Source organism: Eucalyptus grandis, chromosome 5, assembly GCF_016545825.1.
Source record: "Eucalyptus grandis isolate ANBG69807.140 chromosome 5, ASM1654582v1, whole genome shotgun sequence".
NCBI lineage: Eukaryota > Viridiplantae > Streptophyta > Magnoliopsida > Myrtales > Myrtaceae > Eucalyptus > Eucalyptus grandis.
This window is the reverse complement of record NC_052616.1, coordinates 31,952,132-31,975,554: the sequence shown is the minus strand read 5'-3', so window position 1 is coordinate 31,975,554 and position 23,423 is coordinate 31,952,132. Positions and strand designations below refer to the sequence as shown.

Below are 23,423 nucleotides of genomic sequence, written 5' to 3'. Positions count from 1 at the left end.
TGAATGGTGCACATGTTCATAAGAAAGAGAGAATTCTGTAGCGTCTGCAGTAATCGTCCATGCATCTAGAATGCTAAAACTTACCTCTACTGCTGTTTCCTTCAGGAGCTTTTCCTGTGTCATTGGATGCCTACACATTTTAAGATACACATGTTGAAGACAAGTACTGCAAAGAATATAGGTTGAAGACTTCCATGAATAATTATCTAACGAAAGGATGTTTCAAAAAACAAAAACAAAAAAGCTTAATGGAACAATTCATAACCATCAAAGTTGTTGACTGGTGGTGAAGAAGTCACCTGTCTTTCATGAGGTCATGAACTCGATTCGTGTCGTGGATGAACCTCTAAATAGCTCGTGTTGTGTTTTTAGCTTGGCCTACCTTTAATGGAAAGATTCCATGGCCGGTAACATTTCAGTTGGGCTGCAGTGATTGGCTCGTTAACTTGGATGCTTGGGTTTCGAGGTGATATAAAGTAATTATGACTCAAATCGAATATTCCATAACAAGTGTGAGAGTCTAATGTTAACATCGCCCCTTTTCACCTTTTTATTTATAGAAAGCATAGCATGTTTGATAAATTGATTCGGCATTTCAAATCGCTCAAGCAGGTCCCTAAATTTACTAAACCTCTCGCATGACACTACGGAGGATGGTGACTGGTTGGTAGTTACATTGACCTGTTGTATATATGCTTTTCGTTCTAGGCCGAGCCTATGGGCAATTTCTACTGGTCAGAGAGGAAGTTGAGATATCGCGATGTCATTTTAGAAATGGATTCTTGTAGTGTGATGGACATAGGGGATTTATTGAAACCATTGAATTCAGAATATGGTAAAGTAGCGAAAAATTAGATAGAGCTTTGGTTGGTTGTTGACCAACGGAAAGCATAATCTTGAAGGATGGAAATCTTCTCAGAGATGCAGATTTACTGACTCAAAAGATTGCACATCTACTCTTTACAGCGGCAACAAAATCCAACATACAGATTCAGGGAAGGAAATGGGACGCCGGCCTTGTTCCCATAACTGTGCATTTTAGCAATTCGTTCAATTTCCTCCTGAAGTCCGACTTTTGCCTTCGGAAGACAAGATGAGTGTAGTTTTCCTTGAGTTCATAGAGTTTTTACTTAATTTTGTATTTTATTTCCTTAGTACACCAAAAAGGTAAGATAGAAACGATGAATACAACGTCTGCGGTCGTTTCTCAAGACCCTAAGCCCGAGCTTAATTGAAATCTACTAATCCCTGGTGTTGACAAACCATGTACTTCCGTTTGGGAGTGGCATTTGGAAGCCACTTTGAACCCCAAAAGTTCCTTGGGCTAATTCCTAGGCTTCTGGTAGTGTCTTTACATAGCTTGGTTTTTCCTGATGTGCTAGAGCTTTTCTCCCAGAACTTGAACTGCAATGCCCTGTGCTCCAACATCTTCTCCACCTCCTCAATCGGGAGCCCCTTTGTTTCCGGCACGTAAATCAGGACAAAGATCAGCGCCACAACAGAGATCACGCCGAATATTAGGAACGTCCATGAGGTCCCGATTGCCTGTGTCAGAGACAGGAAGGACTGGGCCACGATGAGGTTCGAGATCCAGTTCGCCGTGGCCGCCATCCCTCCACAAACCCCACGGAACCTGAGAGGGTAGATCTCGGAGTTGACGATCCAAGGCACGGTGCCCATCCCGGGAGAGAAGAATATGATGTACAAGGCTAGGCCGATAAGTGCAAGCCACCCATACTTGCTCGGGCAGCCCCTCGTGTACCACAGCCGGTCCTCTGCGTGGCACGTATCCTTCACGGTGTCATTCGAGATCAGACATGCCCCCGGAGACATCTGCAGTAATGTGATGTAGGTGGTTCTGGTTAGCTGCTTCAATGCATAAGACCTCGCAGACCGGAACTTCCTTTCAATTTTAACTACATTATGCACGTCTGATTGAAAAAAAAAAACTACCCTAGGCAATGTGCATGCACAAAACCGAGTGAGCAATAGGTGTTTTACCTTATCAGCAGGTGAAGCGCAAAACCCACAATCAGGAGAAGAGGCTTTCAAGCATTTCATGCAGTCCCAAGAAGCCGCATTCGTCGCCGAACCATAGTCCGGGCATGTATAGTTTGCAAATTGAGAAGTTTGAGCCTGGTTAACCAGCGGCGAGTGAGAACTCGTCTCATGAAAAACTGCGGACAAAAGTCCCAGAGATATTATCACCCCGAACAGACTGATCACGAGGAGTTTCTTTCTCCCGGTTCTATCGATGAAGTATATGCTCACGATGGAACCCAATGCATTGAGCCCGGCTGTGACGAGTGAAAGTAGCAATGCGGTCCGGTTAGAGGCGAATCCGGCCAACTGAACAATCGTGGGGCTGTAATACATGACGGTGTTTATTCCCACGAATTGCTGGAAGACCTGAAGTCCAACCCCGGCGACTAGCCCCCTCCTCACTGTTTTCGTCTTCAGTAACTTCATGATGTTTATCTTCTCGGAAGATCCGGTTTCCTGGATCTCGGATTCAACGGATTCTTTGAGATCTTGTATCTCTCTGTCCACTTCATTTGTGGGGTAGATTTTCCTTAGTATGGCTTTGGCTTCTTCTTCTCTTCCCTGAATTGAAAAGTAGAGAGAGTCGATCAGACATAACTGAACATTAGATTACATTGTGAACAGGGTAACAAAAAAACAGGTGATTATCAAATAACCTTGCGGAAAAGCCAACGGGGGATTCAGGGAGCAGAAGCATGAGGATGAACTGCAATAGGGCCGGAATTCCGGCAACTCCGAGCATCCACCGCCACGTTCCTGGAGCCTGGATCGTCAAAATTCAACAGAAAGTTGGTTCAAAACCAAGGGTTACCTTAGGCCTAAGTTTTCCTATCTTCCTCATTCTTTCCTGAAGTTGAAATTCATCGAAGAAGTCCCTCTTATGCATTTCTCACCTTGGTAAAAGCCAAGTTGATCAGGTAAGACAGGAATTGGCCACCAGTGATAAGGAACCCGTTGGTGCTAACAAGGGCCCCGCGGATCTTTGCTGGAGACGCTTCCGAGATATAGAGTGGAGCAGTCATCGACGCCATGCCAACCCCGAGCCCGACGAAGACTCGCCCGATGATCAAGAGAGCCGGATTTGGAGCAGAAGCCATGATAACCGCTCCAATGAAGAAGAGGACATCCGCGACCAGGATTGTGCTTCTCCGTCCGAACCGATCATTCATCCATCCGCCGACCGCAGCCCCGATGATCGCACCGGCTACCGCCATGCTCACTATGCTTTCCTGTCATTCGTAACACCGCCGAGGTAGTGAAAAATAGCATATTTGTTAGTATGAAACTTAATTTCTGATTTTGGAGGTATAATCATTTCTCTTCTCTGAGTTTGTGCAGTTGTGAGTTCAATGCTAGTGCCATGACCAATGAATTAATATCATAAGGAGGCAAATTTGGTTGAGATTTTCCCTGCCTTAAGAGGGTCATGCCACAAGGTAAATAAACCAAACTTTGCAGTATTACTATTGAAAAATTCAAAGAAAAAAATTAGAAGAAAAGTTTTAAAAAGAGAGAGAAAAAGACAGCTATAAAAGTGCAATTCTCAAAACAACACTGGATTTAATCCATGAACACTTAATGTAATTATATACATGGAAACCCATTTCGGCTTTACATTTCAAACTTTGATCATGCATGAGAATAGATGCAGCAAACTCAAGCCAAGATAAACTATCAAACTTGGACCCTAGGCTAATTTTTTTTTACCATAAAAAACCTCAAATTGATAAACATTTAACCAATTTACCTTTCGTTAGTTTTCATTAAATTTTATCATCAAATTTGAGTTGGATGACGTGTAACAATTAACGGATATACCAATTTAGGGTTTTACCCTCTATTTGTTACAGCTATACTAATTTGTGATTTTTAATGATATTAATCCAATTTAACAATAATTAATTGAGTGTAAATTTGTCACAAATAACCAGCATGAGGTTTTTGGTAGTAAAAAAATAAAGTTAGGATAAATTTATCATGGGTACATTGGTTTGGATTTTTTAATGGTCAAAAAATTAATTAAAGGTAAATTTATCAAAAGATGTACCAAATTGAGATTTTTCATTATATCAATCCTCGCCAAAAGATCAATATTTTACATAGTGCAATGCTGTATTTTGCCAGAAAAGGATTTGCATATATGTTCTTATCCCCACAAAAACCATTAAAAAGATTTTGGTACGCGGACAAGATCATCTTTACATGTGATGGCTACATTTGGTCCGACTTGCTACCAATAATGGCAGAGGATAAGATAAAGCACGAGGGAAATTTGAGCGGTCAACACTAGACACACGAAGATGGCTTTAACGTATATAATTAATTTAATACCTTTCCTACTAGAAGACAGTATTTGCACATGGAGCCTTGAAAACGACATGTAAACATCAAGATCATGTATATCACGATTCTTACGGCCTGATTTCCTAGTAAAACCCCCAACTTTATATTCAATTTCAATCATATCATGGAATTTCTCTTTTATCCAAAATAATTCTTAACTTTCACTTGGATCAATCTGCCTATATATCCAAAAATCTAGAGCCAGTTAGTAATTTATCATCAAAACCTGTATGGAATAATAATATCATAAATTTTTGGAAGCATGGATGGATTTAGAACTAGAATAAAAGTTGTATATCTTTTGAAATAAAGAAGAGTTCGAAGTAAAATTGGTATTGAACTTAAAAGTTGGGAGTTTTGGAGATTTGAGTTCCGATTCATATATTTGACAAAGATGAGCAGATTACGAGAGAAGAAGAATCATGATCCCCAGCTGAATATACCAGATATTATTTCAAAGAAAAAAAAGATAATTAGTACGTATGATATTGGTATTTACCTGAAGAACGGTCTCTCTGTCCACAGACTTGAAATCATCTCTTATGTACAAAAGCGCCCCAGATATGACTCCTGTGCAAATTTTAACGGAGGAAAACAGTGATTAATCTAATTTTAATCCTCATTTGGCCCACCCAATAGAGTTTAAACCTCAAAAGGGTGTTGTTGGGTCTGGCTTAATATCCTTATTTTACGCCTTTCGTCACTTAATAAAATCATCTGAAATTCCTCATTTCTTTGAAATAAGTAGCGTGGAGAGAGAGGGAGAGGGAGAGAGATCAGACCAGTGTCATAGCCGAACAGGAGGCCGCCGATTCCGGCAGAGAAAGCGAGGCGGAGAATATAAGGATTCGTCCATGCGAGAGAGAAGCACTCTCTGAAAGCCGTCGCGTCTGCTGCTTCTGGGTTAATCCCTCCTTCCATACTCTCTCTCGCAGGTGGCTTCTTCGACTGTCTTTGTGATGTGGATTTCCAAGTGCTGGAATGAGCATATATATCAGGGCGAGTGACGGAGGTAATGATTTTGAGATGGACGAGAGAGAGAGAGAACGCACCCTCTACATATTCATGAAGTCGGTCAGAAATTTTATCGTCTTTGTGATGTGGATTTCCAAGTGCTGGAATGAGCATATATATCAGGGCGAGTGACGGAGGTAATGATTTTGAGATAGACGAGAGAGAGAGAACGCACCCTCTACATATTCATGAAGTCGGTCAGAAATTTTTTCAGTCTTTGTCGTCTGCCTACTCATCATGGATTAGCTCAACAATATAAATAAATAAATAAATAAATAAATTACAGATAAAAATAACCACTAAAAAGAAAATACCATTTTTTCTATGTCTGAAAATATGTCCACGTGTTCCCCCAACACGACTTCAAAGTCACAATTCTTCTTGTTGATGCTATGACAGGATGATTGTGATATGCGGTGATTATGATAAATAAATAGATGATTCCGGGCGTGTTTAACTTGTATTCTTCAATTAGTTAGTCAACCTGACGATGCATTAAGGTCATTTGACTTCTCTTGTTCTCACCTTTAAAGTCATCAATCACCATTATACTTTGGTAGGTCATTTAAGAATACTAATGTACAAAATTAGATAATTGTTCATAGAACAAGATTTGCTGGGATACCTCAAACCACTTAACTCGAAGAAATTCTATGTCGTTGTGGTACTGATAGGACACCGTGAATTGTCACTAAATGAAAACTATGTCAAGGATATGCAATATAACTTATCCTCAACAAAGTCAATGAAAGTAAGGACAACTCTTGCAATTCTTTCTGAAGTAATGACCGGACGAAGAATGCATCTTCCACATGACCGAAGATCTAAGCAGTTTCAATGCATTATTTGAAAAAAAAAATCAAAGAAAAATAGTTATCCTATTGTTTTTCTTCATGGAGATGGCTTTTGATTTTAGGTCCTTTTTTTTCTTCAAAAGAGTTAATACCCTGAAAAACCCCAAATTGGTACACTTGTGACAAATTTACCAAAAACTATATTTTTGACCACCAAAAACCCCCCAAACAGTATACTTTCGACATATTTACCCCGAACTGGTACATTTATGACAAATTTACCCGTTGTTAGTTTTCGTTAAATGTTACTGTCATATTATTAAGTTAAATTACACGTGATAATTGACTAGTATACGATTTGGGATTTTATGTGTCGTTTGTCACGCTTTAAAATTTTTGTGATTTTTTTGTGGTATTAATCTAATTTAGCGGAGGGTATATTTGTTACAAATTTATCAATTTATGGTTTTTTGCGATCGAATAAATTAGTTTAGGGTAAATTTGTCATAAATGTATTAGTTTAGGGTTTTTTATGGTCAGTCGGGGTAAATTTGTCATAAATGTACCAGTTTGGGGTTTTTCATGGTCAAAAAAATAATTTCTGGTAAATTTGTCACAAGTATACCAGTTTGGGATTTTTTAGGGTATTAACCCAATTAATAATTACTTCGTTTGAAAAGAATCAAAGAAGTCCTATATGGAAAAGATTTGGGTACATTTTGAATCTTATCATAACCAATTGATGATTAATAGTAAATAAAATAAATGATTATAGTTATCAGCTCTATCCCTCATCTTTGAGAGCTATATATCGTTGATTACAGTTAAATTAGAGCTTGATTAAAACCTAATTGTTGACAAGTCATGACCAAGCAGACCATGTGCGAGAATCCTAATGAGGGACGTCTAATGCTTGAGGATGTCTTTGCTTTAACATGGAAAAGTCGAGAAGCAAAAACCGGACCGCAACCTTTTTCTTTTCTTGGACCAACCATTTTCACATGGTCAATTACACATCGGACCATGTGGAGATAGCACGTCGCAACGAGACTAGGCCTACCCATGATTTTTGAAGTGGGATTAACTCCATATTAATAGATAATTTTTTTTAGTTAATATTATGAAAAATCTTAAACTTGTATACTCGTGACATATTACCTCAAACTATTTTTTTAATCACAAAACTTAGAATAAATTTAACATTTACTAGTTTCTATTAAAGTTTATAGTCAAATGGCTAATTTAGATAATACGTGATAGTTGACAGGTATACTGGTTTGAAATTTCACCCTTCGTCTGTCACAAGTGTATCAATTTGTAGTTTTTCATGATATTGATCAAGTTTAATGGAAATTAATAGAGTGCAAATTTGTCACAAATATATCATTTTGTGATTTTTAGTGATCAAAAAAATAATTTGGTTTAAATTTGTCATGAGTATACTAATTTGGGGTTTTTTATTGTCAAAATATTAGTTTCGGGTAAATGTATTATAGATGTACCAATTTGGGTTTTTCCATGACATTAACTCTTTTTTTGTTGTAGAAAATAGCAAAAGTAGTCATGGCCAACTTGTAGGAGGGGAGCATTTCGACAAGGAGACTCACATGTAATGTTCCGCATTCAACTAAAGTTTGGGGACGACGGGCCCTCCGCAAATATTGGGGTACCTTTGTCTGGTAAAATCTAAGCCAGGGCCCTTTTTTTCATCAGTGTAAGTGCTTAGAAAGTTGTCTTTCGCTTCCTTTTTTGATTTCCAAATGTGTTTACATCAATAGTCTAAATTGGTGAGTTGAAGTATTGCTTGTTTCTTCCTTTGGTGGAATAAATGAATTTAATGAACGAGTCCTTAGAGTGCTACCACCTCTGATCCGAGGCACATTGATAATGATGGTTAGATACAATCGATCCTGCGGCGAGAAACCTACTAATTTGTCGCCTTTGATTTACATCAGAATAACAATGATTATTATTTTTCCGTCACCATTATGTACACCAAAGGCGACAAAAGTAAGTCTCCACCATTGACCATAATTTAAGGCAACAAATTATTCGATTCATCTACTTAGATTCATCCTAGGGATGTGCAGTGCAAAGACTCTTCATTAACCTTGCTTCGATGCAGACATAAAGAATGTGGAGTTTCCCAATTCTCATTAGATCGGAAGGGAAGTAGCCATTTATTTTCACAAACCCTGTGATACACGAACATGAATACTTAAATCTATTTAACATTCCATACGCAGTGATACTTCATAATCGAGAAGCACGATTGACGTTAATGATCATTTCCGAACATTATTAGAAGGGTTACACACCAGATAACGAATTTTCCTATCGAGTTGTACTTGCTCTACATCATTCATGGTTTGAAAATTCAAGTGATTGAGTTGTCACTGTAGTTTCACTGAGATGTTGCTAGTGCATTGACCGGACATTTGGGAAATATTCCTCCAACTAGAAGTCAATGTAACAGAAAGAGGATATGTGTCCGTGTACGTCACCATTTTTCAAACACGCGGATTTGGATTGTCAAAACTTCTTAGGTCAAAGCACATGGGTTGTATCCTTTTATTTTGCCATGAAAGAAAAAAAAAAAAAGCCAAAAAAAAAAATGCATTAAAGACGTCTCTCTCAAAACTTATATGAGCAATAAACTCGATTTTGGAAAAAAAAAAAAGAAGAAGAAGAAAAAAGATAGCGATATTAGATATGTATGTTTATTTTATTTATAATGAAATTATTGCACAATAATGAAACTCCAACTAGCCATGGTGTCACCAGCCATGACAATTAGGGGTGATCGTAGTTCTCAAGTAGAACCGGGAACTAGAGAACTGGATTGATGGGTCCGATTCGGTTCTCAATTCCAAATAGAGAGGTTCCAATTCCCGATTCTTTTTTTTTTAGAACCGGCAGTGCTCGGTTCAGTTCGCGGTTCCTATAAGAACCAAAACTGGAACCAGAACCGAACCTTCCCTAAAAAGTGAAAATGCTAATTTTCAATTTGTTTCTTGTTCTCTCTCTTCTCCCTATCCCTGACTCCCCTCTCTATTTCAAAGTTTTCTTTCACCCTCTTCTCCCTTCCCCGACTCCCCTTTCTATCACTCTAAAATCTCTAACGACGACTCGGCTCTCTCCTCTCGACATCGACACCACTCGCCCCCCCAACATCACTCGCGACCCTCAACCTCGAAAAACTTGCCTCCTCGACCACCGCCTCTATCACAGGTCCGATCTCGCCATCTTGTCATTTATGCTCTTCACTATTAGATTTACATTTTAGCTGCTTTATCTGGTCGATTTCTGAGATGTGGGAGTGTCATGCTTGTGTGCCCTAATCCAAAGATTGTAACTATTTACTTAGAAGCTCTAGAGAATATTCTGAAGGTTGGGCAAGCAGAGAAGGAACAGGGCAATACTAGGGATAATGTCTACGTCCATATGATAGATGATGCCCGTTCAATGTCGGATATGCATTTCTTGATTTTTCATATTTTCTAGTTGTGGATCTAGAGCTTGTGTTGATAGGATTAGCAATGGAATCGTTTACTTGCTCATTTAGGGGGGAAAATGTAGAGAAAGTTTATATTTGATTTGATCATGACTGTTCTTTCTTGACTAATTTGTTCAATTCATGGTGATGGCCCAAGCAATCAAGCATGCTTTTTGGGCTAAAATGTTGAGAAGTTTAAAGTGCCCGAATGATATCTCAAGGGGAGACTAAGCTACATTTTTCGCCATTATCACAAAATCAATTGAAAAAGAACTAGGTTTAGAGGAAAGGTGAAGATATTTTTCTTGGGAGAAGTTTGCTTGCGGATGTTGAAGGCTTTGCATGAATTGGAAGTGACAATGGGCGGGTGCTATTCATAGTGGAAAAATGAGGTTTTGAAGGAGCAGGAGAGATAGCCCCAGGTGAGAGTTTGATGGTTTTGCACTTGACTATTACTGTCCCATGATCGCACTCGCTTGTTTTTCACTAGGGTCCTCGGTTTGGGCACAAATGTTTTCAGATCTAACAGTGCCAGATGGTGCCTTTTGTGCCTTTCTTTTTGTTGTAATTAAAAGGTACGTCCATAATGGGGTGCGAGACATTATTGAAAGGGTATGAAGTGAGATATATAAAAACTTATTAGAAGACAACCGTTGATTGTTGTTGTTGGCAAAAAGTACGTTTAGAGAGAACGTACGCTCATTTCTCTCCCATTTCCATTAAGGTGTTCCATTTTCATCTTTACGAAAACAGTTTGCATTTACGCCATGGAAATCGGGTGCTTTCCTCATGATTACATCCAAACCAACGTGAGGTAATACTGTTCGTGTTTCATCAGCAATTCAACATTCGTTCCGGGGCTAATTAAAGTTTGTACATCGGATAAAGGTAAGTCGTCTTCTGCCGACTTGAATTCCAACACTTTTTATGTTAATTTAGATGAACAAGTACATAGAAAGAAGTAGAAGAAAAATCCACCCTTAATGGCACAGAGATTGCTCTTGCATCTTGCTTAGTTCAAGGCTTTAAACCACTGTACCTTCTTGTTAATGTTTGACGTATCATTCCAAATTGAAATTTGACATATCATTCCAAATTCAAATGCACGAGTAATAGTTGGTTTTGCTATTTTATAAATGTTTGATATTTATTTTAAAATTTCTAACTATATTCTATTATCGTTTTGTAGTGTGAAGTTAATATATCAAGATAACATGTTAATGGGGGTGGAGGAATGTGAGGAGATGACTCCGATCACAGAATTGGAATTGTCTAGTGATGAAAATGAAAAAAAGTCATCCCTTACCATGAGTGCGTTCCTTGCCAAGAATTTCTTTTCCTATGTTGATAGTTTTGTTCATTTTATATTCTCTTTGATGTATGACAAACTTGTTTATTATTATTGTGTTCATTTCCCTTTTTTTTAACTAAAAATGAAATCGAAAAGAAAAAAAAAAACTGTTGGAACTTGGAACCGACCCTTTAAACCTGTGACAAGATAAGTTTCAGGTTCTTAGCCCATACAAGTAGGTTCCAGGTTCCAAAATATGATGAACTTATACTTGAGGTTAGGTTCTAGGTTCCAGGCGAAACCTTTAAGGAACCTTAAACCGCTTACCCCTAATGGTAGTCGCAAGGTCGCTACTAGCGCAACATGAAAGGAGAATGAGGACTAGAGATGGCTGGCAGGATGGGGATATGATATATCGTGGGTAACTCAAGGATAGGACAGAAGGGGACATGAGAAGACATGATGACTGAATCGGGACTTATAGGATTGGCTCCAGGTTCTAGTTCTGAAGTCTACTCATTTTGAAATCAATCAATGTGGCTCAAAGACCCATTGCAATTGAGAAAAAGCATCGTTTATTTTGCCAATGATGTAACATTGCCCTTGTCACATGAAGCCAACAATTCTGCTTTGATATTTCACTGAATGTCCCATGTCTGAAGGACTTGTTTCTCTGCGTGAACGGTGCATAATTGATGTGCAAACGTCGTTTATTAACTTAGTTTGCATACTTAATAGTTAATTCGGACATGAACACCAAGGTCATCTAAAGGAAAGCAGAAAATAAAACATAAAGAAACTTGAATTATTAAACAAGGCCAACGCAATTGATACTCCTATGAAATCCCTTTTGCTCTTTCTTTGTCTGTGTTTTTTTTGTTCTTTTTGCATCCCCTTTCAAGAAAAACGATTCCCCAGCAAGTTAAGATTTTGAACCATTTATAAGCTTAACTAAAACTAAAAGAAATAATGTCCATAATGGCATTATAAATCACCAATCGGAAGTATGGTTGGAGGAATTTTTTTCAATAAAGGATGGACGAAAACTTGGCTATCAAAAAGACTTGGCATAAAGTTTTAAACAAGATCAATTAATCCCGATAAAGTATATTTATGGAGATTAGAGATTTCCTTGTTAGAAAATATTATTAGAGATATTATTAGATATTAAACATATTATTCAATATTTCATGATTCTCTAAGATAGCTAATTTCCTTTCCTATGCATATTGTTTGGTATAAATACCCTCCTCTAATAATTTGTAAAGTCAAACCAATTGAGTAAAGATTTCTCTCTTCTTTCTCTTGAAGGTCCTATAATATTTACATAGTATCAAAGACACTAACACAGAATAAATTAAATCAAACCTTAGCTTTTCCTTCCTTCATGTTGTCTTTAGCCATCTCATCTTCAGCAACTTATTCATTGTGGTACTCTTTTCTAACCATAAGCAATATCAACGAGCAAAGTCATCGTCAAATATCCAGGTAGCTCTAAGCATTGGAGTCAAGCACACCTTCATGGACAACTAAAGATGAGCACTGCAGGGTGATGTCATAAAGTATCTAGGTAGTTGTGAGCATCAGAGTCAAGCACACTTCATCAAGTAGCCCAAGATGAGCGTTATGGGATGATGTGGTTTAGTTTGCCATAATTTAAATTGGGTTTCCACACGATTCCATTAAGGTTATATGAGAAAGATATGTCAACTTTTGAAGCATGGTTGCTTTAGCACTTGTCAATTCCAGTTTGTTTAATGTAAGCTAGAGCTTATTGGGTGCTTGATCACATACCTTCAAAGAAATTTGCATCAATCATATGCAAGTTGGATGCTCTAGCTTGAGGGGGAGCGATTAAGTATATTTATGGAGATTAGAGATTTTCTTGTTAGAGAATATAATTAGAGATATTATTAGATTTTAGGGATATTACTTAGGGAATAGACTACCAAAAATTTCAAACTTTGCTCAAAGTGATAAATTTATCTCAAACTTTTTTTTGTGATATGAAAAACCTTAAACTTTGCAAACCATAACACATTTACCCCACCAATAGCATTTTTGTCTTAATTTTTCTATTTTTTTTTTTTTTCTTTTTCTTCTCATTCTCTCTTCCCTCCGCTGGCCATGGCAAAGGGAAGCCAGAGTCAGATGAGGGCTGCCCTCGCTAGGCCATCGCCCGACCCAACCAAGGGCTGCCCTCATCCAACGCTGGTGAGGGTGACCCTCGCCTGACGCCAACGAGGGCAACCCTCGCCTAACTCCAGCTTCCATCTGCCATGGCCAATGGAGGGAAGAGAAAAGAAGAAGAAGAAAAAAAGTAAAAAGTGAAAAACTAAAATGTCCTATAGTTTAAGATAAATGTGTCACATGAATAAAACTTCAGCGATTTTTATATCATCGAAAAAAAAATTTTGGGGTAAATGTGTCATGATTGGCAAAGTTTAGGGTTTTTTTTTTTTTTGAACCACCGCCTTGGTGGCCGTGATGGTTTAGGCTCTCTCTCCCTCATGAAAGGGAAGAGTTCGAATCCCCTCACAGTCGCTTGGGGTCTTAAGTGGGATACCAGGATTGGTGGCTCCTCCCACTTACGTGTCCCCCAAAATTTACTTGCTGGCAATGTATAGGGTTCCCGGATCATAAAAAAAAAAAAAAAAAAAAAAAAGATTTTGGTAAATTTGTCACTTTGAGCAAAATTTGGAGTTTTTGGTGGTTTTTTTCCTATTATTTAACATTTTGTGATTCTCTAAGATAGCTAATTTCCTTTCCTATATTGTTCCGTATAAATACCCTCCTAAAGTCAAGCCAATTGAATAAAGATGTAGTTTTTAATGATTTTCTCTCCTCTTTTGAAGATCCTATAATATTCACAAATCTAACAAACTACATCTTGATGCCGAGAGGGCGACCCTGCAAGGGCAGCCCCTCGCTTGACTCCAACTTCCCTCCACCATGGCCAGCGAAGAGAAGAGAGAAGAAGAAAAAAAATAAAAATAAAAAGTAAAAGTAAAAGTAAAAGACCAAAATGCCCTATAGTTTAGGATAAATGGGTCACATGGATAGAAGTTCAAGGTTTTTTATGTCACGAAAAAAAAGTTTAGAGTAAATGTATCAAGATTGGCAAAGTTTGGTGTTTCCATGTCACAAAAAAAAAAAGATTTTTGGTAAATTTGTCACTTTGAGCAAAGTTTGGGATTTTTGGTGGTGTTTTCCTTATTATTTAATATTCCGTGATTCTCTAAGATAGCTAATTTCCTTTCCTTTATTGTTCTGTATAAATACCCTCCTAAAGTCAAGCCAATTGAGTAAAGATGTAGTTTTTAATGATTTTCTCTCCTCTTTTGAAGATCCTATAATATTCACAAATCTAAATAGATAAGGATCGAAAAGAAGCATGTCATTCTCTTGGCCACACCTGTCCTTATGAAGTTATCAAACAACGACTAGACGAGTCCAGAGGTTACTGATTTTCCACATAAAGCGAGAAATCAAGCCTATGACGGGGAATAAAGCAGCAAAGTATGTTACTTTTTTCATGTGAAAGACACATCTGGTCCTTTAGATAAAAGGAAGATCATCTTTATCAGGGACGAAAGAAACTTTACATGTAGAGAATCAAACAGGGTTTGTGACGGAGTATGCAATGTAAAACAAATATCTTCTATCAATCGGCCTACTCCTCCAGCTCTAACAACCCAAAATCAAGACTGGATCCACTAGTGTAACCATCGAAGCCTATGACAGGTTACGGATGAAGCTACCTCCCCACGAAGCACTTCAGCTTGCACTATAAGTAAATACACTTCACTCCACGGTCAGGGCACTCTTTTCCAATGACCACACGAACGCACTCAAAAGATTACAATCAGAATCACTTGGTTTCTCTCGTAGAATAAGGAAGAGGAGTAAGAACAAGCTAGAAAGCATTTTTAATCATTCCGGCCACACTTCAACCCCATTTCGATGTATATATATATATATATATATATAGCCCTTTAAATTTGGTTGCACGTTGGAGTCTTCATAGGTCAAAGTAGCTATTGTAAAGACCATTCTTAACTCAAAACGTTCACATGGAGCTAATTAATTAATTTTTGCCCAAAATGAACCATACTACTACCTTCCTAACTTGTCGGATACTTTCTCTACTTGGCAAAAAATGAAAACCCCTTTGAGCTTCTCCTGAAATGTTTCTCCGTAGATTCTAAAGCAGGAAATTGACTCCAAGCCCCAATTTAAATTGTCTCCGTTTTCAGGTTTGTCGGGGGAAAATTGTCCAAAAAGTCCTAAACCTATTGCACTTTTGCCAATTCAGTCCTAAACTTTTTAATTTTGCCAACCGAGTCCTAAACATTTTCACTTCTTGCCGATTCTGTTCATCCGGCTAATTTTGGCTGGAAAATGCTGATGTGAACACCAGCAGTGCCATGTAGGACTCGATGGCGCCTGACGTGGAAATTTTTAATAATATTTTAATATTTTTTTGAATTTTTTTGAATTTTATTAATTTTTTTTAATTTTTTTTTTTTTTTTTTTTTTTTTTTTTTTTGGCTTTCTTGGCATTTGCCGGTGGCCGGCCGCAGCCATAGCCGGCTGGCCTTGCCCACCCACAAGTGAGGCTCCGACCGAGCGAGGAGGAGCCTCGACAGGGGAGCCCTCGCCTAGGCTAGGGCGAGGGCTCCCCGCGGGGGGCTCCTCCTCCTGGCGACGACGTCAATCACGAACGACGAGGAGAAGAAGAAGAAGACGACGGCGAGAACCGCATTGAGGTGCGAACGTGAGACCACCCTACGAGATTCGGCGAGGATGGACTCGGATTGGGGGCATTTGCCGCAAATCCACGCCACTTATCGGCGAATTGCGCCGGATTCTGCGTGATGAGGTCGCAGAGCTCGATGAACACCTCCATTTCTCCCCCGCCAACCAAAGAACAACGCCCCCACCCTCCCCCCGGCCCGGCTCGGCTCGGCTCAGCCAGCTCGGATCGAAGAAGAAGAAGCCTCTGACCTAGAGGCCCGACAATGCTGCTACGGCGAGAAGCGGTGGCGAGGCCCCGATCAGGTCATCGAAAGCAAGTTGGGGGGATTGGACGCACAATGCAATTGCACAGTGCGATGTGAACACGCCGGCGGCAGATGATGGCGTGGAGGACGGCGGAGGTGAGGCGGCGAGGGGGGTTCCGTGGAGGTGAATGAAGGTGGGCGTTAATGGCGATCGGGAGTGAAAGTTTCGATGGTTTCCATTCTCCTATCGCACAACAGCCCAAAAAAAAAAAAAGAAAGGAAAAAAAAACAGAAAAAAAATTAAAATATTATTAAAAATTGTCTACGTTAGCGCTGGCAGTCCTACGTGGCATTGCCGGCGTCCATGTTAGTATTTTCCGGCCAAAATTGACCGGATGGACTGAATCGGCAAGAAGTAAAAGATTCAGGACTCAATTGGCAAATTAAAATGTTTAGGACTAAATTGGCAAAAGTGCAATAGGTTTAGGACTTTTTGGACAATTTTCCCGGTTTGTTGGTGATCGTGCACTCCGTTTGTAGTGTGAATATATGTTATATTGCGATCCTTCCAAAATTGATCATTTTTCAAGTTTAAATATGTTCACTTGTTGTATGTAGGTACTTTCAAGCATATCGATGTGCTTATTTTATCTAAGTTGTGCTCCTTCTATTTTGTCCATCCAAGCTCATTCACCATCTCACATCCTCGCTCGTTCTCCAAAATCCAAAAGGTCCTTCTAAATCTTCCTCTAGTATCTTATTCTTCATTTGCAGATAAAGAAACTCTCCACTAGCACAAACGTCTTATTGTTAACATTATCTATGTGTAAAGAACATGTCATTTGCATACTCAAATATACAAATTTTCGAGAATAATATTTTATCATCTTCAAAATACATAAAAAGTTTTCCCGACAAATGGTGTTGGAACAGCAGGGGTAACATCACAAAACCTAACTTGATCATGTTAGTCGATTAGGAGATGAGAGCGTATAACGTAGGTTACTCATCACTTTATTCCACGTTCTAGGATTATTAAAAATGCTAATTGCATCCCAAAAACATCGACCTAAGTAGCAGGCGTCTATGTAAACTAAGTAAAATTACTGATAATTATCACGGTATTTTGCGAAAGTTTCAGTAGTTTGGTGCGATTTATCATATTTGCATGGGCAGGTATAAGGATGAACAGATGCTTGGGTTGTTTTCTGACTGATTATTAATATTGTAATGAAGTTCAGAGGAAATTAGGCTGTACCTGTCGTCTAAGTGGAGTATCCTATGGAACTACAACTCATTATCTCGGTTCATCATGGGCTTTGAGCAGGTGTAGCCTCCCCCCTTTTTCATATGAAGAGTAATGAAATAACTTATTTCACATCAACCTAATAAAATTAATATATTCTAAGCTTTGAGCAGTCCACAAAAAATTTTACTTATGTAGTGCAAAATGCACCAATCGAATTACATAAATCTCTAGTGTCATTATCATTCTTTGTTGATTTCTCATATAATTTCTTTTTCTCATATTAAGTTTAAATTGCAAAATCCATTAATTTGCGTGCAATTTCATAGCATGAACATTCCTCATCCTTTCTATTTTTTTTTGCAAAAATTTTGTCCATAGGATGTGGCTTCATCCAATGCACCTAAGAAAGGTACTTCGTGACCTCCAATAAAATGACAACACATCACGAGGATTTATCTACAATTTCGTTTTAATAAAAAAAAAATGCTCGATTTCCACATTAAGAATTAAGATAGTCGAATGGGAAATGCCTGCCATGGAAAGTTCAGGTTTGCAGTTACCACGTGATGTAGAAAGTAAGGTCAATGATCCCAAGTTTTCGTATCTAAGTTTCAAAGCACCTACAGCCACTACTTTCGAAAATATTCCTTACCCTCGTGATTCATTATCCACGTGATTCAAGTGGTCCATCCCTCAATTTAAACGTACGATATATTCTATGTTAGAAAAGTCATACTTTTACAAAAAAGTTAGGATCCACATTTGTCGCTACGTGATTGGAACTTGACTCGATGCATATGGCGTGATCCTTTTTGCATCGACTCAAGCTAACCATATTATAAAAAAGGAAATTTCATGCTCTCCAAAATTATAGATGATTCCATTGAAAAACTAATATAATAGGGTCATAGTCGATCAGCATTACTACGTGCCCTCTTTTTCCTTCTCTACGAGAGTTGTGACCTAACCCCCGGCGGAAGAGAGAATTTGCTAGATTTAGGGAAATTGTTAACTTTGGGCCGACGGCCTTTTATTAATTCAGACTCTCTTAAGTTCTTACCTCACGCGATATTATACGTTCAAAATTTTAATCGATTTAAACCTATGCAAATTTTTTCTAAGGAATCACCACTAGCTTTTTTAGAGTTAGAAATCAAGTAAAATACGAGAAGATGTTTTACTATTTGCACAACTAGTGATTCTAAATTCAAAAACTTGATTATATTAGCTCAAAGGCTAACACCCTTTTAATATCTAATCTAATCATATGTGCTAACTAATGCCATGACATCCTATCAAAAGAAAAAAATCTATGGCTCATCCTAACCATTCTAAAACAAGAAAGTAACATCCAAATATTGAAAGACGCAATTAATTATACTCATAAAGAAAGCACATAAATATCCTAATATCGTCCCTATAAATGAGAACAAAAAAAAAAAAAAAACAAGAAACCAATTTTAGATTTTAATTTATAAGGATTTTCTTCATCAAAAAAATTTTTAAAAATCATTTTCAGATTTTCTAATTTTAACTATTTTCTAAAAATTCTAATTTTTTTATTGATTTTCAAATTTTATAAAATGTTAATTATTTCCTAAACATTTCAAAAAAATTTATAATTTTTTTTTAAATTTGAATTTTTAAAATTTATTATTGTTATTGTTATTATTTTTATTTTTATTATTTTTATTATTATTATATTTGAACCGGGTCCAGAGACCCAACTGAACTAAAACGACTCGAACCCTATTGGATCAGGTTGGGCTAAAAGGCCAGGTTGACCCCAAAGCCTGTTCGAAATTAATTAAATAAGCCTATGAACACTTTTCGTTTTTTAAATTTTTTCTTTAGCCCAAATTCTAAAAGAACCAAGTCCACAACAAAAGAGCCCCCTAGCCCACTCTTCATTTTTTTTAGCATTTAATTTATCTCCAGTTTTTTTTTTTTCTCTTTTCCCTTTCTTTTATTCCTTTTTTCTCTTTTTTGTCTTTTCTTTATTTTCCTATTTTGTGCTTTTCTTCAATCGTTTTAACCTCCGCCCATCTCCTTCCTGAAGGGGTCTTCAACCTACAACTTAACCAAACTAGAGCTACCTACGACACACCAACATACGCACGTGGTCTTTGGCATACACATCACCGTTGGACAACCGCCAACCACCGGTCACCTGCCCCGACCGATGTCCACCAACTCCGGTCACTCGTTCTGGCAACATCAAAATTTAACACAGTAAAATCCTATGGATCCTAAGGATGCAAACGGTAACATTTCTATCCTAAAGAATAATTTTTTTTAAAAACATAGTTCTTTTCTATTTCTACTTTTCGAAATAATTTTTAAGTAAGATAACGTGTTTTGTAATTATATAAAAATTCTATTCTCATAATAGAAAAAGAATATGAATGCATTTGATATGATTCACAAAAAGAATAGGAAGGCGTTTGACCGCCACCACCATGGATTGCCACCAGGCAACAACAATCGACAGTGGTGGCAGTGGTCGGCAATAGTTGGCGATTGGCGGTGGCAATGGGTGGCGATCGGTAGTGGGCAGCAACACGGGGCCAGTGGCAACGATAGGCCAATGGCGGGTGGTTGGCCAACGGCAAGCGACGGACAATGAGCGAGTGGCGACAACAGCCAACGAACAGCAGCCTGCGAGGAGCAACAAGGAAGAAGAAAAGAAAAGAAGAAAAAAAATGACTTATTTCTAGAAATTATTCATGGGAACAAGAAGTTACTTTGATGTTCCAAATTTATTCCAACTATTTTTCTATTTCGAGGAATAGAAAAATTAATTGATGTTACCAAATGAATTTTTTTTTTTTTATTCTGAAGTGCAAAAGAAAAAAAGAATAGAGGAACAGAAACGTTCCCATGTGCCACCTAAATTTCTAAAACTAACCTTCCATCAAACAAACAGCATGAAAATGTTAATATGAGGAAAGAATAGCCTAATTGGGGTGGTATCGAACCACTGGCTTGGCTAGGGAGAGGTTTCTAACAGAGGGAATGGACATCCGGCGACGGTGTAGACTTGGTAACGACCGATTGTTTCCGAGAAAGTCACTTATTAGTTTAGGGATGGGATCTTAGTCATCGTGCAGTCACTAGCAAAAGCTTGACAGACAATGAACAGCTTTCTTTCACGTCCAGGGATGGGGTGTCACGCAAAGAGGTTCTCCAATGGCCGAAGCTTTCCTCCTCTCTCGTTGAAGCTCTCCCCGCTCGAAGGAGACGCCACGAGCTTCCAGGAGTCTTCGCTGCAAAGCCCTACGAACAGAGCGTGTCTAAATATTCTTCGAGGATGAGGCGAGTGACGGCACTAGCGATGAATGGTTATGAGCAGATGGCATTTGGGAGGTGGCTGAATTTCAGAAGAGAGATCGTAGGTGAACGGGCTGAAGACCATCGGGAGGACCGTGAGGTGAGAAGAGATGAACGGAGAAGGTGAGATCGTGCTTCGTCTCCGGAGCGCTTCCCCTCGAGCCAGCCTTCGACCTCTCATGCGCTAGCTCATCTTGTAGAACACTTGAGTTTTCGTACGTCACGCGCTGTTACTTTCCTTTGCGTCACAGGCACTCCCTTAGTCCATCCCTCAGCGTTCTGCCCTTCGTTCAGTCCTTTTCCCCGCGTCACAGCCACGTCTCCCCTTCTTCTCCTCAAGCACGTTGGTTCTTATTGAAGCAGGATTAGAGGAATGGATGGGCTGGGCTTTCGTCTCTTTTTAGTCTCTGATGGGCATTGAAAGGAAATAAAGGTGGGCCTAAAAACAAAGAAACAAAGAAACAAAGCTAGGTAGGACGAATGGGCTTAGGGGCCGAATTTGCCAAGTGAGCTGAGCAGGGCCAGCCCACCCGATTTATTTTGGTATCCTCTTTTTCTTTTTCCCTTTTTCTTCTTATATTTATTAAAAATAAATTAAAATTTTCCTATCTCTCTCTTTTCCTTTTTCTTCTCTTCTTTATATATCTTTTTTTTTTTTCATTTTTATATTTTTGCAAGAAAAGGACACTCAAGCGGTCGACAAAATTCGGGTGTTAACAACTAATGTCGTGAATCGTCTTTCTCATTGCTATTTTGTAGGTACTACACATTGGAGATATTCTCCGTGTAATGAGTATAGCCTTGAATGAGCCCTTTGGGTGAACTCTTTTGTACAAGTCCATAATTCACGATTCGTTAATGAGAAAAAGTCACAAAACACTTCAAACTATACTCGCCATGACACATTTATCCAAAAAAAAATAAAAATCCAAACTTGTCTAGTGTGACACGTTTACGTTTTGTCAAAATTCCATTAACAAAATACTACTAAAAGTCTTATGTGGCTGCCTACTTGAATGATGGAAAGTAAAAAATGTTGACGTGGCACTTACATGGCAAAAATACGCCAACTCATTGTATATTTTTCTTTTCTCGTTTTCTTTTTCCTTTTTAAACTTCCTCCTTGGTTTTCTTTCTTGATTTAGCAACAATGAGGGACGATGGCAATGGCAAGGGTGGTGAAGATGAAGGAGGATGGAAAAACGAAAAAGGGAAAAAAAGATCTCAATGAAGGATAAATGTGTGGCACAAGTCTAAGTTTTGGGTTTCACGACAAATAAGTTTGAGTAAATATGTCATATGAATATGAGTGTAAGATTTTTGTGTCACGAAAAAAATTAAGATAAATATGTCATACGAGTACAAATTTTGGGTAAATATATCACACATACACACAAGTTTGAGACCTCTTATATAACAGAAAAAGTTTTAGGTAAATGTGTATTGGTTGGCATAATTTATGACTTTTTTTGTATGATTTTTACTCTTTGTAATTAGTATGAGGCCGTCCTAAGCCATTTCAAAGGTTAAGGGTGCGTTTGGTAGCATTTTTATTTCCGAAAATAATTTCTATTTAGAAATTGTTTTTTTCTATTTCTATTTCCTAAATAAGTTTCTAAGCAGAAGAATGCATTTTATAACTACACAAAATCTTTATTTCTAGAATAAAATTGTGTTTAGTACGACCCAAAAATTTTCCATTCCCTTTTTTTTTCATTTAATATAAAAATATTAGTGAAGACTTAGCACCTGTTTGCTAACATGCCAAATAATGCTTGATTCTATTCTTTTATTCCCCAAAATAATCCATTTGGTAAATTTTTTTTTTTTTTTTTTGGTTCTTTAGAATAGATTTAAAACAAAATCAATAAGTAAAACAAAGTTGTTTCTTTATTCTTTGGAACAATTCTAAAATCGAGCCTTTTCTTTTTTTACTTTTCATTTTCTTCTTCTTCTTTCTTTAGCTGGTCATCGGCCTCGCCGGTAAGACAAAGGCCAGTAAACTCATTGGCAATGCTCACCTCACGGTGGCTTAGCGAGGTCGAGCCTCATTGTGACTAGGCAAGCTTGGTCTCATCAAGGCCGACAACACTTCGACAAGGTTAAAGAAAGAAGAAGAAGAAGAAGAAGAAGAAGAAGAAGAAGAAGAAGAAGAGGAAAAAAATTATTAAAAAATTAAATGAAATTCTAAGTCACAAAAAAAATTGAGAATTGTATCAAACATATTTTTATTTGGGGAATATAAATTTTATATAGTTACTAAACGCTTCTAAATGCTTAGAAACTTATTTAGAGAACAGAATTAGAAAAAAATATTTTTTAACAGAAATTATTCCCAAAAATAGAATGATTATCAAATGCATCCTTAACAATTCATGTTTGGATAAAGTTAGACTTTTGTAAGAATAATTTATCAAGATATTTTAAGATGGCCAGAGAAAATCCAATGTAATAATATTTAGTCAAAGATGAATGGCTATAAATAACAATAGGGAATCCCACTAATTTATAACTCACAATATGAGGATATTTACAGTAAATCTTCGGGCATTATCCTAAACAAGTGCACACGGAATATGAGCCTTTTTAGTTGAAAGAAGAAGAGCAAATATTGCTTGGTGGAATGGGCAAAGACAAGACAATTGAACATGAAGGCAAACCTAAAGTTGGGATGCTTATTTGAGCAAACTCATCAAACTTCCAAACAAATGACATCAGAAAATACTTGGAGCACATGTTTATTCAATTGTTATGAACAAAAGGCAAATAGTAATGCGAAAGACTTGTTCAAAGTCATCTAATTTTCTATTAAAATAGAATTGCAACCAATAAAAAATGATGTATTTGATAGAATCTTACG

At 37.7% G+C, this 23,423-nt stretch overlaps 1 protein-coding gene across 1 annotated transcript; it reads right to left on the bottom strand.

Annotated features, from left to right (window-relative positions):
• Positions 1-996: 996 nt before the first annotated feature.
• On the bottom strand, positions 997-5,582 carry LOC104444849 (probable inositol transporter 2). Its single transcript, XM_039312950.1, is given in 8 exon segments — positions 997-1,833; positions 2,002-2,604; positions 2,700-2,722; positions 2,725-2,806; positions 2,937-3,272; positions 4,886-4,956; positions 5,169-5,362; positions 5,439-5,582. Coding segments are annotated over 7 exon segments (1,860 nt in total). The 5' UTR covers positions 5,308-5,362; positions 5,439-5,582; the 3' UTR covers positions 997-1,227.
• Positions 5,583-23,423: the final 17,841 nt, after the last annotated feature.